Source organism: Bufo gargarizans, chromosome 2, assembly GCF_014858855.1.
Source record: "Bufo gargarizans isolate SCDJY-AF-19 chromosome 2, ASM1485885v1, whole genome shotgun sequence".
NCBI lineage: Eukaryota > Metazoa > Chordata > Amphibia > Anura > Bufonidae > Bufo > Bufo gargarizans.
In genome coordinates, this window is record NC_058081.1 from 680,309,791 (window position 1) to 680,327,186 (window position 17,396).

At 48.3% G+C, this 17,396-nt stretch overlaps 1 protein-coding gene across 3 annotated transcripts in view; it reads left to right on the top strand.

Annotated features, from left to right (window-relative positions):
- The window catches only part of DIXDC1 (DIX domain containing 1), a 102,813-nt gene that overhangs the window by 72,266 nt on the left and 13,151 nt on the right, over positions 1-17,396 (top strand). For all 3 annotated transcript variants that reach the window (XM_044278480.1, XM_044278482.1, XM_044278481.1), the window contains exons 8-13: positions 3,687-3,776; positions 3,861-3,914; positions 8,851-8,901; positions 10,263-10,367; positions 12,814-12,867; positions 14,579-14,671. In XM_044278480.1, the coding sequence (XP_044134415.1) occupies positions 3,687-3,776; positions 3,861-3,914; positions 8,851-8,901; positions 10,263-10,367; positions 12,814-12,867; positions 14,579-14,671 (447 nt within the window). The remainder of the gene's footprint in view (positions 1-3,686; positions 3,777-3,860; positions 3,915-8,850; positions 8,902-10,262; positions 10,368-12,813; positions 12,868-14,578; positions 14,672-17,396) is intronic.

Below are 17,396 nucleotides of genomic sequence, written 5' to 3' on the forward strand. Positions count from 1 at the left end.
TCCGGAATTGCGGATCCGCACTTCCGGGTCCGCAATTCTGTTCCCGAAAAAAATAGAACATGTCCTATTCTTGTCCGCAATTGCAGACAAGATTAGGCATTTTCTATTAAGTGTCGGCAATGTGCGGTCCGCAAAATGCAGTCCGTGTTTTGCGGACCCTAACAGTCAGGAATGGCTGATAACTGGCAACTAAGGCCTCATGCACACGACAGTGTTTTTTTTTTTTTTTACGGTCAGTGATTTGGCTTCAGCGGTCCGTGTCCGATTTTGCTTCAGTTGTGTTTCCTTGTGTCTTCCTTTTTTTTTTGTCTGACGGAAGGTTAATGAAAAGTGTAATTTTATTGCACCAAGGTCAACGGACACGGATGACATACCAGTTGTGCATCCGTTTTTTTTTGACGAACCCATTGACTTCCTCAGTTTTCCACTGACAAGAATAGGACAGGTTATATTTTTTGGACGGACTGGAATCACGGACGCGGAGAAAAAAACAGAGGACTATCAGTTTTTTTTCACAGCTCTATAGAAATGAATGGGACCTCCGCTAAACTGTGAAAAATGACGGAACGGACGCGGATGCACACAACGGTCGTGTGCATGAGGCCTTATACAGATATCTTACCAGAGCGGTGCCCTTGATGGGCTGGATCGGAGTCGGAGACATTGTATGTGGAGTCTGGTTTCAACTTACGATGGGTCAGAAAAGACCATTGTGCTTTGAGGGATCGCTGTACTGTGCTTGGTATGTACTGGCATTGGGTTGATGCTGCTTTTCCACTGATCACATATGACATGTACTAAGCTGTAGTTTTGGTGACAAGGCGATATAACGGGAATACAAAATGTGGCTGAAATTAGCACTTAAAGGTGTGAACAGAAGATCCTTGAGCGTGAAGTCCTTGTAATTCATGTGAAGCCTGTAAATGAGGAGGGATCCGAGTGTAGAGAGCATTGTGTAATAAGGCTGTTCTAATTATCATGTGAATAGGACCATAGCGGGCGCCACATCTGCCGTGTGAAACCAGAAATAACAGTCCGCCATCACTTCATTAGCGCACGGCGGAAGAGAACCTCTCGGTCTGTGGAATTGGATATGTCCTCCGTATGGGGTTAGATTCACAAATCATCCAATGTGGCGCCATAAATGCCTGATACATGCAGGACCTACCTATGGAACCCACAGCCATCTCCAGGAGTGGGGTCCCCCGAACCCTTGTCCTACAGCCCCTGTGAATGGAAAGGTGGCCACGTATGCTCAGCTCCCTCCAGTTATTTCTATGGGCAACATAATACCTGAATATCTAAGATGGGAAAACCCCTTTAAAGGGCTTTTCCAGGAAGCACATGTTGCTGACCTATCGTCATCAGTCTCTGGACGCTGGTGGTCCGACTGCCGGCACCCCCACTGATCAGCTGTTTGAGGCGACCGTAGCAGAGGAGCGCTGCAGCTTTTTCTTAGTATACCAAGCACAGCGCTTGTTTTATGTAGTGGCCGTACTTGGTATTGCAACTTAACCTTCATCGGTCACATGGCTTTTGTGCAGCTAAATCCCTCAGGCTGGGTTCAGACCTGACGCTGGGTTCAGACCTGAGCGTTTTACAGCGCGTTCCTACACGCTGTAAAACGCTCAACAGGCAAGAACCAATGATTCCCTATGGGACTGGTTCTCACCTGAGCGTTTTACAGCGCATACGATCGCGCTGTAAAACGCCCGACGCCCCAAGAAGTACAGGAGCTTCTTTGGGGCGTCTTGTCGTGCGTTCCCGTACATAGACTTCAGCGGGAACGCGCGACAATGGGTGTTCGCTTGTCTCTGTATGCGCGATTGCAAACGCCCGTACAATCGCGCATACAGAGCGTAAGTTCAGTACGCTCAGGTCTGAACCCAGCGTAAGATACAATGCACGGCGCTGTGCATGGTGTGCTGTGAGGAGGCCGCAGCACTCCGCCTCTTCACACAGCTGCCGGGAGTCAGACCCCCACAGATCTGATATCGATGACCCATCCTGAGAATAGGCTATCAATATCCTGGAAATGCCTTTAACCCTAACAGAATATTTTTCCCATGTTTTCAGACACGAATAGCTGCTATTACATCTGCTCAAGGGCCTGTCACCCATTTTCCAAGGCTAATAACAGCAAAGCTATCTATACAGTGATATAGAAACACGGATTTATCACCGTGTAACGTGGATTTGCTTTTCGGACTATCTGGCACACCTTTCTATGCAGTGGCGTAACAAGAAATGACTGGGACCCACAGCAGATTTTTGAATCCCCCCCCCCCTCCGATCCAGCCCATCAAGGGCACCGCTCTGGTAAGATATCTGTATAAGTCCTCATGCACACGACCGTTGTGTGCATCCGCGTCCGTCCCATCATTTTTCACAGTTTAGCGGAGGTCCTATTCATTTCTATAGAGCTGTGAAAAAAAACTGATAGTTTTTTCTCCGCGTCCGTGATTCCAGTCCGTCCAAAAAATATAACCTGTCCTATTCTTGTCAGTGGAAAACGGAGAACGGACCCATTTAACTGGGTGCACAACTGGTATGTCAATGATACAAAAATGTGCAGGCGATTTTGCTGTTAAAGGAGTTATCCGTGATTGATGTAAAAAATGAAAACCAGACACCACATAGTCCATGACAACCTCTTTCTAACAAAAAGAACCAGCTCTGTACCTCACATGGATCCAGAGATCTCCACATTCATAGCTTGAGTTGGCCCTGCAAGATTTATTTTAGCCTTGCAGCTCAGGAGGGTGTTTCCTTTCTGCTGAAGATCTCTCCCTGTTACAACTCAAGGGGGGTGTCCTTTCTGCTGTAGCTCATTTACGGTAAATGCCGCAGTTTTGAATGGAAAATATGACTGTCGACAGTTGACGATTTAAACTGAGCGTGAGCGACCGTCTCAGTGAGATGGAAAATAAATTAGGAAAAGAACAAACAGCAGGTGGCGCTATACAGATACCTTTTATTGAATAGTTCAGTGGTTTTACAAAATTTTCAATTACAGGCAATTACAAAAATATTCAGATCCTGGTACTGGTTTGAAAAATGTAGGATATTTTTTCATGGCACAACCCTTTTGCGGGAGAGTTCACATCACCGTTATTTTTCCATTCTTCTGACCTGTCAGAAAAATACCGAAAAAATAAGTCTGAGATCAGTTTTTTTAGACGGAAAAAAATACAGCATGCGGGACTGCGGATCAGAAGAACGCAAAAATAACGAGGAACTCTCCCTAATAGTAGTGAGGAGCGGCATAGGCAATATTCGAATTCGCAATATTTTGTGAATTTTTGGCCGAATATTCGCCATAAATTCTCAGATTCGAGAATTCGTGATCTCCCGCCATTATTTACTTGATTGTGAAAAAATCTATAAAAATTAGCGATTAGAATATTCACGATCAACACTATTCGAGAATACGAATATATAGCACTATATTCTAAATACTCGTGAATTCTTGAAGTGGCGATATTCGCGATTAAAATTTGCAATTCGAATATTCGTGCTCAACACTACCTAATAGGACTGAACCTAATGAAGTGAAAAATAAAAGCAACACGCCGTCCAGAGGCTGTGTCTGTCTGGACAGTGGAGCTCTGTGCTCACGTGGTCTCCAGTGTCGGGGGGGAGGCCCTTCTTTTTCTCTTGGTTACAGTATTGTGTTTCCTATTCAGGCCTTGCTGCTAAATGGATCCCTTCCCGAAGACGAACAAGAGAGCTTGTTCTGCCTGCGTGAGGATGGGGCGTGCCCAGAGGAACAATTGGTGAGAGCATACCTTTCCTCACCGTCCGCCCTCGATACAGGCTGGCACCTCTCTGCTGGACACTAATGAAACCTCTCCTTTCAGGTCATCATCAAAAGTCGCCTTGACCAAAGTATGAGTGAAAACCAGTCTTTAAAGGTAAGATGTGAAGAAATACTTGATTTGATTTTAATATAGAGCACAGGGGCGGCTTAATGTGCTGTAAATCTGCTTGAGGAACACAAAAATATTGATTTCGTGGTCGGTGCAAGTTCCTTTGCATGACTGGCAGCCCCCTGGTGGTGGTGTTGGTCATTTACATGTGTTACTCCATGTCCACGGGGTATCCGGTTTTAGTTTGCATTCAGCACTCTTCTTTATGACGCCATGCCTGCTTCCAGTGTTTTGTAGCGGAGGAGCGGCCGGCTCACCAAATATACCGTATCGCACTAGTCGCCTCCGATCCTCTTATCTCAGATGCTTATCTACAGCTTTTAGGATTGCACAGTAGCTTAAGGGTTGTATTACACCAACAGATCATCTGACCAATATCTGTACAATCAGACCGAGAGTTGGTGTGTATAACAAAAGATCTGTCTGTGTAATTGGTCAGATAATCTGTCAGTGTAATACAGCCCTAAGGTACCTTTACATGAGCCGATTATTGTGTAAATTATCATTAAATCGAAACTGCACAATTGTCGAGCAGTGTAAAAGCAATGCATGATAGAGCGACCACCGACAATCGGTAGATTTCCGTTGGTTTGATAATTTGTGTGGGCAGAAAAATCATCATTGGATATTGACGATTTCATACGTGTAAACAGGAATCCTTTACTGCACGCGCGATTACAGGCGATTTAAATAATTTGGCTACAACACCATGCAACTGACTGCTTTACAAACGATGGAAAATGTGATCGAAATTACGTTTTTGTGAACGATTATCGGCTCGTCTAAAGGGTCATTGTTGAAATGTTCACTACATCAAGAAATGACTTGTTCGTTGTACCGATCTTCGCCTCGTGTAATGGTACCTTTTAGGCAGGGAGTCCTGTATGGAGACTTACTGGAAGTACTGGAAGTCTTATTGGCAAAGCTCCATGGGAAACAAAGAGGTATCTCCCAAGAAAGAGAACCATCCTGTCAGCAGTACCTCTTGGAAGTGGCTCCCTAGAAGTCAAAATCTGATTTTCCAACAAGCCTTGGGATTTGACCAGGGAATATAGCCAAGCCAAATATCCATCATTTCACAGCTGTTTCAGGGTGCTTGCCCCTCATCAGTTTCTGGCTCGCTCAGGTAGTCCCCTAGGCATCAGCTACTCTTTATGTCAGGAGAGATGACGGCTCCTCTTTATGTCAGGAGAGGTGACAGCTCCTCTTTATGTCAGGAGAAGTGACGGCTCCTCTTTATGTCAGGAGAGGTGACGGCTCCCCTTTATGTCAGGAGAGGTGACGGCTCCCCTTTATGTCAGGAGAGGTGACGGCTCCTCTTTATGTCACGAGAGGTGACGGCTCCTCTTTATGTCAGGAGAGGTGACGGCTCCTCTTTATGTCAGGAGAAGTGACGGCTCCTCTTTATGTCAGGAGAGGTGACGGCTCCCCTTTATGTCAGGAGAGGTGACGGCTCCCCTTTATGTCAGGAGAGGTGACGGCTCCTCTTTATGTCAAGAGAGGTGACGGCTCCTCTTTATGTCAGGAGAGGTGACGGCTCCTCTTTATGTCAGGAGAAGTGACGGCTCCTCTTTATGTCAGGAGAGGTGACGGCTCCCCTTTATGTCAGGAGAGGTGACGGCTCCCCTTTATGTCAGGAGAGGTGACGGCTCCTCTTTATGTCAAGAGAGGTGACGGCTCCTCTTTATGTCAGGAGAGGTGACGGCTCCTCTTTATGTCAGGAGAGGTGACGGCTCCCCTTTATGTCAGGAGAGGTGACGGCTCCTCTTTAGGTCAGGAGAGGTGACGGCTCCTCTTTAGGTCAGTAGAGGTGACGGCTCCTCTTTAGGCCAGGAGAGGTGACGGCTCCTCTTTATGTCAGGAGAGGTGACGGCTCCCCTTTATGTCAGGAGAGGTGACGGCTCCTCTTTATGTCAAGAGAGGTGACGGCTCCTCTTTAGGTCAGGAGAGGTGACGGCTCCTCTTTATGTCAGGAGAGGTGACGGCTCCTCTTTATGTCAGGAGAGGTGACGGCTCCTCTTTAGGTCAGTAGAGGTGACGGCTCCCCTTTATGTCAGGAGAGGTGACGGCTCCTCTTTAGGTCAGGAGAGGTGACGGCTCCTCTTTAAGTCAGGAGAGGTGACGGCTCCTCTTTAGGTCAGGAGAGGTGACGGCTCCTCTTTAGGTCAGGAGAGGTGACGGCTCCTCTTTATGTCAGGAGAGGTGACGGCTCCTCTTTAGGTCAGTAGAGGTGACGGCTCCCCTTTATGTCAGGAGAGGTGACGGCTCCCCTTTAGGTCAGGAGAGGTGACGGCTCCTCTTTAGGTCAGGAGAGGTGACGGCTCCTCTTTATGTCAGGAGAGGTGACGGCTCCTCTTTATGTCAGGAGAGGTGACGGCTCCTCTTTAGGTCAGGAGAGGTGACGGCTCCTCTTTATGTCAGGAGAGGTGACGGCTCCTCTTTAGGTCAGGAGAGGTGACGGCTCCTCTTTAGGTCAGGAGAGGTGACGGCTCCTCTTTATGTCAGGAGAGGTGACGGCTCCTCTTTAGGTCAGGAGAGGTGACGGCTCCTCTTTAGGTCAGGAGAGGTGACGGCTCCTCTTTATGTCAGGAGAGGTGACGGCTCCTCTTTAGGTCAGGAGAGGTGACGGCTCCTCTTTAGGTCAGGAGAGGTGACGGCTCCTCTTTAGGTCAGGAGAGGTGACGGCTCCTCTTTAGGTCAGGAGAGGTGACGGCTCCTCTTTAGGTCAGGAGAGGTGACGGCTCCTCTTTAGGTCAGGAGAGGTGACGGCTCCTCTTTATGTCAGGAGAGGTGACGGCTCCTCTTTAGGTCAGTAGAGGTGACGGCTCCTCTTTAGGTCAGTAGAGGTGACGGCTCCCCTTTATGTCAGGAGAGGTGACGGCTCCTCTTTAGGTCAGGAGAGGTGACGGCTCCTCTTTATGTCAGGAGAGGTGACGGCTCCTCTTTATGTCAGGAGAGGTGACGGCTCCTCTTTAGGTCAGGAGTGGTGACGGCTCCTCTTTAGGTCAGGAGAGGTGACGGCTCCTCTTTATGTCAGGAGAGGTGACGGCTCCTCTTTATGTCAGGAGAGGTGACGGCTCCTCTTTATGTCAGGAGAGGTGACGGCTCCTCTTTATGTCAGGAGAGGTGACGGCTCCCCTTTATGTCAGGAGAGGTGACGGCTCCTCTTTATGTCAGGAGAGGTGACGGCTCCTCTTTATGTCAGGAGAGGTGACGGCTCCTCTTTAGGTCAGTAGAGGTGACGGCTCCTCTTTAGGTCAGTAGAGGTGACGGCTCCCCTTTATGTCAGGAGAGGTGACGGCTCCTCTTTAGGTCAGGAGAGGAGACGGCTCCTCTTTAGGTCAGGAGAGGTGACGGCTCCTCTTTAGGTCAGTAGAGGTGACGGCTCCTCTTTAGGTCAGTAGAGGTGACGGCTCCCCTTCATGTCAGGAGAGGTGACGGCTCCTCTTTAGGTCAGTAGAGGTGACGGCTCCCCTTTATGTCAGGAGAGGTGACGGCTCCTCTTTAGGTCAGTAGAGGTGACGGCTCCCCTTTAGGTCAGTAGAGGTGACGGCTCCCCTTTATGTCAGGAGAGGTGACGGCTCCTCTTTAGGTCAGGAGAGGTGACGGCTCCTCTTTAGGTCAGGAGAGGTGACGGCTCCTCTTTAGGTCAGGAGAGGTGACGGCTCCCCTTTAGGTCAGGAGAGGTGACGGCTCCTCTTTAGGTCAGGAGAGGTGACGGCTCCTCTTTAGGTCAGTAGAGGTGACGGCTCCTCTTTAGGTCAGTAGAGGTGACGGCTCCCCTTTATGTCAGGAGAGGTGACGGCTCCTCTTTAGGTCAGGAGAGGTGACGGCTCCTCTTTAGGTCAGTAGAGGTGACGGCTCCTCTTTAGGTCAGGAGAGGTGACGGCTCCTCTTTATGTCAGGAGAGGTGACGGCTCCTCTTTATGTCAGGAGAGGTGACGGCTCCTCTTTAGGTCAGGAGAGGTGACGGCTCCTCTTTAGGTCAGGAGAGGTGACGGCTCCTCTTTAGGTCAGGAGAGGTGACGGCTCCTCTTTAGGTCAGGAGAGGTGACGGCTCCTCTTTAGGTCAGGAGAGGTGACGGGTCCTCTTTAGGTCAGGAGAGGTGACGGCTCCTCTTTAGGTCAGGAGAGGTGACGGCTCCTCTTTATGTCAGGAGAGGTGACGGCTCCCCTTTATGTCAGGAGAGGTGACGGCTCCTCTTTAGGTCAGGAGAGGTGACGGCTCCTCTTTAGGTCAGGAGAGGTGACGGCTCCTCTTTAGGTCAGGAGAGGTGACGGCTCCTCTTTAGGTCAGGAGAGGTGACGGCTCCTCTTTAGGTCAGGAGAGGTGACGGCTCCTCTTTAGGTCAGTAGAGGTGACGGCTCCTCTTTAGGTCAGTAGAGGTGACGGCTCCCCTTTATGTCAGGAGAGGTGACGGCTCCTCTTTAGGTCAGGAGAGGTGACGGCTCCTCTTTAGGTCAGTAGAGGTGACGGCTCCTCTTTAGGTCAGGAGAGGTGACGGCTCCTCTTTATGTCAGGAGAGGTGACGGCTCCTCTTTATGTCAGGAGAGGTGACGGCTCCTCTTTAGGTCAGGAGAGGTGACGGCTCCTCTTTAGGTCAGGAGAGGTGACGGCTCCTCTTTAGGTCAGGAGAGGTGACGGCTCCTCTTTAGGTCAGGAGAGGTGACGGCTCCTCTTTAGGTCAGGAGAGGTGACGGGTCCTCTTTAGGTCAGGAGAGGTGACGGCTCCTCTTTAGGTCAGGAGAGGTGACGGCTCCTCTTTATGTCAGGAGAGGTGACGGCTCCTCTTTAGGTCAGGAGAGGTGACGGCTCCTCTTTATGTCAGGAGAGGTGACGGCTCCTCAGAAGACCGGCTGACACCCTCTGCTCTCTAGCTTTGCTTGTACTGATCTCACATGTTAAACTTTGTCATTGCAGAAGGAACTTCAAAACTGCAAGCAGGAAAATCGGAACCTGCAAGCCATAAAGGTGAGGGGGGTGGAATAATGTACCTGCTCCAGGACTGGCAGGGGGCGCCGCTGCTGTGTGAGGTGGCGCTAATCCAGCGACTATTATGTGGGACTAATACTTTAATGGAATTTGGGGAGGACTGTTATCTGCTTACTGTGGGTTTAGCTGCTGAGAAGCATCAGGTTACGTCTTGTACGTCATTTTACTATTTTATGCTTTCTATAGATTCAGTAAAGACGTTGAATGCTGTGATTTTCTCAGGAAAAATCGATAATCAGGGATTACAATCATTGACTTGTTCAGTCCGAGTGCTGTCCATGTTAAACTTGGAGGGTATCTGGAAGAGAAAATCGTTTATCTGAATAAAGTGCTCTAATGTATATATTTTTTTACATGTGGTCTGTGATGGGGGAGCTCAGGTACCACAGCAGAGGACATGACTGTGTATGAAGCCAGCATGATCTGTAGACCATTACAATCACGTACCAGAATGTGGATCCTCTAAGTTGCAGTCAGTTTGGCCCTAGCTAAACTGAGGTGTGGAAGGGATCACCTGGTTGTCCATCTTAGCCGACTTTTCTGCAGGAAGGTCCCCAGGTGGCAGTCCACTGAACAATCAGATATTAGTGGCATAAGCGCTGACGTAGTAGGAGCTTAGTCAGGACAGGAGCCAGGAGAACGGTCAAGAATATGACAGGCAAGAGGACGAGATGGAAGCGCGGTGAGGAGACAGATCCAGGAGTAGAACAACAGGTACCAGGCAAACAGGAGGAGCTCAGTCAGGACCAAAATCAATCTTAGGAATAAACAGGAGCAGAAACAGAGGAACAAGAGCTAGAATAAGATAAACCTCCAACACCAGGCATGGCTACCAGGACCATTCCCTTTTAAATAGGTCATAAGGCGTGACATCATGATTGCACTTTGGTTGCCTTTAGGAAGCATATACTAAAAAATATTCAAAGCAGGAATGGGGTAGTGTTTGCTCGCCTAGGAACAGACAAGGCCATTGGCAGCAGCCAGTGGCGTACATAGAGAAGTAAGGGCCCCATAGCAAGGATCAAACCAGGCCCCCCAAACTGGACAGAAGGGTTTCTGCCTAAACCCTTTTCAATGAGCATTGGGCCATTTTCCACTGCCTCATTTGCTAAAAGTTTTTCCTGATTAAGTTATCACCTCCAGTAGAAGAGGAGATGATCCCAACTAAGACCGGGCCGGGCGAGTTGAGTAACATAGACATTAATCTGTACTTTAAATTGACTTGCGGCCGTGTGCATGAGCCCTTATATAGAAGATTTCACTGGGGACACAAGATGTCTGGTGAATTCACTGATTCCTATGAAGATGTACTATAAGCACTCGTGTCCTCCTTCTTACAGGATGCCCTGCAGCAAAGGATGGCTCAGCAAGAAGGCGTCGTACTTCAGCTAAAGCAAGAACTACTGAGAACCAACATGGACAAAGATGAGCTGCACAATCAAAGTGTAAGTCATATGTCCCAAGCCTGGGCAGAAGATGGGCACATGGAACACTATGGTAGATCGCTGCTGTTCTCAGCGGACAGTAGGGCTGCAACGATTAATCGATGTAATCGATTATATTCGATAACTGGATTCGTTGTCGACGAATCCAGTTATCGAATAATCGCCGATTCGTTGCTATTCGGGCGGGCGGGCGGGCGCTGCATCTTTATTTTACCTTTTTACAATGACGCTCCCGCTCCTGTAACAGCCAGGCAGAGCGGACGGCGGCGTAACGTCACTCAATCACGTGACGCGCCTGCTCCGCCTCCTTCATTCATGAAGTGGGCGGAGCAGGCGCGTCACGTGATTGAGTGACGTTACGCCGCCGTCCGCTCTGCCTGGCTGTTACAGGAGCGGGAGCGTCATTGTAAAAAGGTAAAATAAAGATGCAAGCGCCGGGGCTGTTAGGGGGAAGGGGGGTCTGTGTATAGCACTGCTATGGGGAGGGGGGAGGATCTGTGTATAGCACTGCTATGGGGAGGAGGGGGGGTCTGTGTATGGCACTGCTATGGGAAGGGGGGTCTGTGCACTGTTATGAGGAAAGGGATCTGTGCACTGTTATGCCCATAACAGTGCACATATCCCCCTCTCCATAACTACGCCGTCCACAGATCCCCCATAATAGTGTCGTCCACAGATCCCCCATAAGTGTCGTCCACAGATCCCCCATAAACGCCGTCCACAGATCCCCCATAAACGCCGTCCACAGATCCCCCATAAACGCCGTCCACAGATCCCCCATAAACGCCGTCCACAGATCCCCCATAAACGCCGTCCACAGATCCCCCATAATAGTGTCGTCCACAGATCCCCCATAAACGCCGTCCACAGATCCCCCCATAAGTGTCGTCCACAGATCCCCCCATAAGTGTCGTCCACAGATCCCCCCATAAGTGTCGTCCACAGATCCCCCATAAGTGTCGTCCACAGATCCCCCATAAGTGTCGTCCACAGATCCCCCATAAGTGTCGTCCACAGATCCCCCCATAAGTGTCGTCCACAGATCCCCCCCATAAGTGTCGTCCACAGATCCCCCCATAAGTGTCGTCCACAGATCCCCCCCCATAAGTGTCGTCCACAGATCCCCCCCCATAAGTGTCGTCCACAGATCCCCCCCCATAAGTGTCGTCCACAGATCCCCCCATAAGTGTCGTCCACAGATCCCCCCATAAGTGTCGTCCACAGATCCCCCCATAAATGTCGTCCACAGATCCCCCCATAAATGTCGTCCACAGATCCCCCATAAGTGTCGTCCACAGATCCCCCATAAGTGTCGTCCACAGATCCCCCATAAGTGTCGTCCACAGATCCCCCATAATAGTGTCGTCCACAGATCCCCCATAAGTGTCGTCCACAGATCCCCCATAAGTGTCGTCCACAGATCCCCCATAAGTGTCGTCCACAGATCCCCCATAAGTGTCGTCCACAGATCCCCCATAAGTGTCGTCCACAGATCCCCCATAAGTGTCGTCCACAGATCCCCCATAAGTGTCGTCCACAGATCCCCCATAAGTGTCGTCCACAGATCCCCCATAAGTGTCGTCCACAATTTGTTTTAATATGGCCTTTGAACATAATTTTTCAAGTAAGATCATATAAACCTCTGTTTTGTAATTTTGTCGTTTTTCCCGATTAATCGATTAATCGTAGAAATTAATCGGCAACTAATCGATTATTCAAATAATCGTTAGCTGCAGCCCTAGCGGACAGTGTCCAACCAGTATTTACAGGAAGCGTACAGCCATACAATCAGATATCAGGAGGATAGGCCATCAGTATCAAAATCCTGAATAAAACCCTTTAACAAATCAGTTTTTATACACAATTAAAGCACACAGAGCTATGGGGACTGAGTATTGCGGATGTGCTAGCGGCCATCTAGCAACCCATGTCCTCAGCTCTATACACAAAATCCCGGTGACAGGTTCCCTTTAAAGGGGTTATCCAGGAATGGAGAATAATTATCTATCCTCACGATAGGTACTCATTATCACATTGGCGGGGGTCAGCTGTTTCACGGAGCCGCCGAGTTCACCAGAGCTCTCCAAGCACAGTTCCATACATTGTACATTAGCTGTGCTTGGTATTGCAGCTCACCCCCATTCACTTCATGTGACCAATGAACGTGGAATCACATGACCAAGGAAGAGGGAGCACTGCTCACAGAAAGCCGTCCACTTCCAACAGCTGATCAGTGGGGGGTCCCAGGTGACGGACCCCCACCTATTAGATGTTGATGACCCTTCCAGAGGATAGGTCATCGTCAGTATAAATTGCTGGATAACCCCTTTAAGCTGTAAAAGGTTGGGGGCAGTACTTTTTGCAATTAGTGACCAAAATTTGGAATTAACATTTAGTAGCATGTTGTATCCATTTAACCAGTAGTAACATTTTACTATTTTTTTAGGTTGATTTGCAAAGAAAATTGGAAGAAAGAAACCAGTTTATTGCAGATTCTAAAGTATGTTGCAGAATCCAAAGCTTTATTATATTAATTGCTTGAATGTGTTTAATATTATTCTGTATAGTAAATATATGAAATCATATATTTATACCGAATTTTTTGACCTTTAAGACGCACCTAGGTTTTAGAAGAGGAAAATAATAAAACAATATTTTTCATTAGACCTCAGATCAGACCTCCAATGTTAATCAAACAGCTCAGAGCCTCAGTGTTAATCAGAACTCCAATCAGACCACAGCTCAGACCCCCAGTGTTAATGAGACCCCCAATCAAACTTCATCTCAGACCCCCAGTGTTTATAAGACCCCCAGTTAGACGTCAGATGAGACCCCTAATGTTGATCAGACCTCAGCTCAGAGCCCCAATCAGACCTCCAATGTTAATCAAACAGCTCAGAGCCTCAGTGTTAGGCTACATGCACACGACCGTTGTGTGTTTTGCGGTCCGCAAATTGCGGATCCGCAAAACACGGATGGCGTCCGTGTGTGTTCCGCAATATGCTGAACGGCACGGACAGCCATTGATATAACTGCCTATTCTTGTCCGTTTTGCGGACAAAAATAGGACAGGTTATATTTTTTTTGCGGACCACGGAACGGAGCAACAGATGCGGACAGCACATGGAGTGCTGTCCGCCTCTTTTGCGGCCCCATTGAAGTGAATGGGTCCGCATCCAAAAACTGCGGCTCGGATGCGGACCAAAACAACAGTCGTGTGCATGTAGCCTTAATCAGAACTCCAATCAGACCACAGCTCAGAACCCCAATGTTAATGAGACCCCCAATCAAACCTCATCTCAGACCCCCCAGTGTTTATAAGACCCCCAGTTAGACGTCAGATCAGACCCCTAACGTTGATCAGACCTCAGCTCAGAGCCCCAATCAGACCTCCAATGTTAATAGGATCCCCAAACAGACCTCATCTCAGACCCCCAATGTTTATAAGACCCCCAATCAGACCTCAGATCAGATCCCTAATGTTTATACGACCCCCAGTCAGACCTCACATTAGACCCCCATGTTAATCAGGCCTCAGATCAGACAAAAAAAATACAAAAAAATCAGCTCGCCTGTCCTGTTCCGAATGCAGCCACCAACCCTTAGAGCCAGGACGCTTCCTGCTGTGCTGTCACCTGACGTCGCAAAGTGCGAGGTCACAGAGCACGCTTATGTCCTGCAGCGCTTGCAGGAGAAGACCAGAGAGCGGTGAGTACAGACCCTGCACAGGGAGCGCTGCATTCACTGCTCCCTAGCCCTACTGTACTAATGACCGCTTCCATAATGGACGCGCCTATTAGTATTTGTCCTATAAGACGCACTGACATTTTTCCGCCACTTTGAGGGGGGGGGGGGGGGGAGTGCATCGGTATATACAAATACGGTATATGTAATTTACAATGGAATGTGATTAAGAATTGGGGGGGGGGGGGCATTTATTAAGCGAGTTACACCACTATAGAGGTGTATTACATTTGCATTGTTTTGCACGCCGGTACATTTATCTTCATTCACACCCGTGGCGTGCGCCTCTACATAACTTTTTCACATTCTTCGGCAGTGCTGGTAATCAAGACCAGCGGGAAAAAAAATGTAGTCTTGATAAATGTCCCCCATGGTACTTTTCTGTATGATGTACCGTGTTATAGTTTATGCATGCATTTATTGATTGAAGTTTACTAAGAAATTACTAAACCTCATCTTCCCCACAGAAAGAAATTGCGCAGAAAGATAGGCTCATACAGCAAATGCAAGGGAAACTGGATGATGCACATCGGAAACTTTCCGAAGCCAATTATCAAAAGGTATGGTCATCCTGGTGAATGTATTGCTGAGAGGTCAGGCTGTATCATGTCATGGGCTATGATTTCGTCACCAGGCAACAATGGTGTCTTTATTCAACCGGAAATTGACCTGCTGTGCGGATTTAGAAATCTGCAGCATGTCAATTGTTTGTGCGATTTCCTTTGTGGATTTCACACTTTTCAATGCAAAGGCAAAACCACAACAAATCCGAATTTGGTGCAGAATTTAAGCAGACTGAATCTCCGTGCAGATTTATGTGTGTTTCCGCACCAAATCCGCAGGAAAAACTGCATGTATTTATTGCGGTTTTTAGAGTGATTTTAATGCGGTTTTGCGGCATTAAACCTCATACTCTTTGCTGGTACTGTGTTAGGCCTCTGTGCGCCCCGTGGCCGTGCTGCTGCAATGCACGAACACCGACCGCGGGGCAGCCGCAGCGGTTCGAGGACCCATTCACTTTAATGGGTCCGCGATCAGGCCGTCCCGCAGAAAGATAGGACATGTTCTATCTTTTTGCGGAACGGAAGTACGGGACGAAACCCCACGGAAGCACGGTTCCGTTCCGTGCTTCCATTCCGCATCTCTGGATTTGTGGACCCATTGAAGTAAATGGGTCCGCATCCGTGATGCGGAATGCACACTGAACGGTGCCCTTGTATTGTGTATCCGCAAATACGGCCTCGGAGCGCACATGTTCGTGTTAAAGGGGCCTTACTCTGTGTTTTTTCTGCATGAGAATCCGCATGGAAAAAGCGTACATAATTCGCACTGTGTGCAGGTAGCTTTAGATATCCTACGCATACTGGTCTAGGTATATGTCCTGCTGTGTTTTACAAGCACCAACATGAGAAAGGGACAAAGATAACAGTAGTTGCTAAACAATCATATAAACCACACAAATGGGTATGAACGGGTTCTCCCACCCACAACCAGATTTCTCATAAAAGTCTAAACCGTAGGGGTTCAAAAGCCGTACCCCTCACCAATAATGGGGTCCCCATTCCTGGCAGAGAAGTCCTGATTGGTGGGCATCTGGTGGGGGTGTCTAGACGGTAGGCCATAAAAGAAGGTCTTTGGTGGGACCCTGGAGAAAGCCAATCAATGCCTTATAAATAAAAATGTAAAAAAATATCTTCAGTTCACAGTGAACTTCTATCTGATATCCAGAGCTGGACGTTCATTTTGTAAAAGAGGAAAGCGAAGAAGTTACTAATTGCAACTTATAGAGCTTCTAAAAATGGGAGCTGGAATCTGGTAGATCTCCCTCGGTGTACCTAAGGGTGCCTACCGTGTGCAGATTTACCATGTAAATGTACCACAAAAATGCACAACCCCCCCGACACTACAATAAAGTGTATGGCCCCCCTCATGGACTTCCACTAGATGCATGTGCCAATTATATAATAATGACCAGTGTATATTTAAGGGGATATTCATATGAATTTAGGCTAGGGCTACACAGGTCATGTGACAGCCACCGTGAACAGGTTCGTCAAGTAGCGGTGATCCCAGAGAAATGAATGGGATCGCCATGCCCGATGCAAGAAATCCAACACATTGGATTTCTTGCAACGGGTGCTGCAATCCCATTCATTTCTGTGGGATCACCGCTACTCGGCGAACCTGCCCACGACGGCTGTCACATGACCAGTGTAGCCCTAGCCTTAAAGTCAAAATTCAGGTGTGGATCATAATCTGCACGTGTGAATATATGGTAAGAATACTGCGGCAGTGTGGAAGAACATAAAGCCACGGCCCCTAGGCTCCATAAGCCATTTACCAGCCCCCGACTCTCCATTACTAATTGTCCTCCAGCTGTACCCATGTAAATGCCTGCTCTCCAGATGGTGCCTTCCTGTACAACCGATGAATTATTCAGTCCTGTTTGTGGGATTCACTTCATGATCAGACCATCAGCCATTAGAGGGAACCTGTCACCGTGAAAACACAATGTAAGCTGCAGGCAGCAGGTTGTAGACCAGGAGGAGCTGAGCAGACTGATATATAGTATGGCGGGAAAAGAGTCAGTACAACTTGTATTTAATTCATTTAAATTCCTGCTCATTCTGATCTTTGCAGTCCAGGAGGCGGTCCTATCAGTGATTGACAGCTCTCTGTACACGCAGTCATAGAGGGGAGGCTGTCAATCACTGATCGGACCGCCTCCTGGACGGCAAAGATCAATTTAAATGTACAAATTACAAGTTTTACTGAATCTTTTCTTATAAAACTATATATCAATCTGCTCAGCTCCTCCTGCTCTATAATATGCTGCCTGTAGCTCACATACCATGTTCAATGTGACAGGTTCCCTTTAGATCCTCTTTAGGCACAAAAAGATGAAGAACTTATTACAGTAGCACAGTTCTGACATCTTTCATAATCATGTCCAATTTTACTTTGCAAGAGGAGAAATACAATCTTAACATTTTTCATGATCATTTCCGGTTCTAAGTCTCTATGTAGCAGAGCTGAGTGTGTTTGGCACAGCTTAGGCCTGGCGTCAGATGCATACCTCCAACATAAGCCTTCCATGCAGGCTCTCAGCGCCGGCTGCGCTGTTCTGTACAGTTGTGCCGATAGAGGACACTCTTTGGTCTCTTTTGGGGGACTGGAGGCCTGTGGATGCAGTTAAAGGGGTTTTCCATCTCAACATTTGTGGCATATCGCTAGGACGTGTGACAATATCTCTCGACTATTTACTGAGGTCTCACAGCAGGGAAT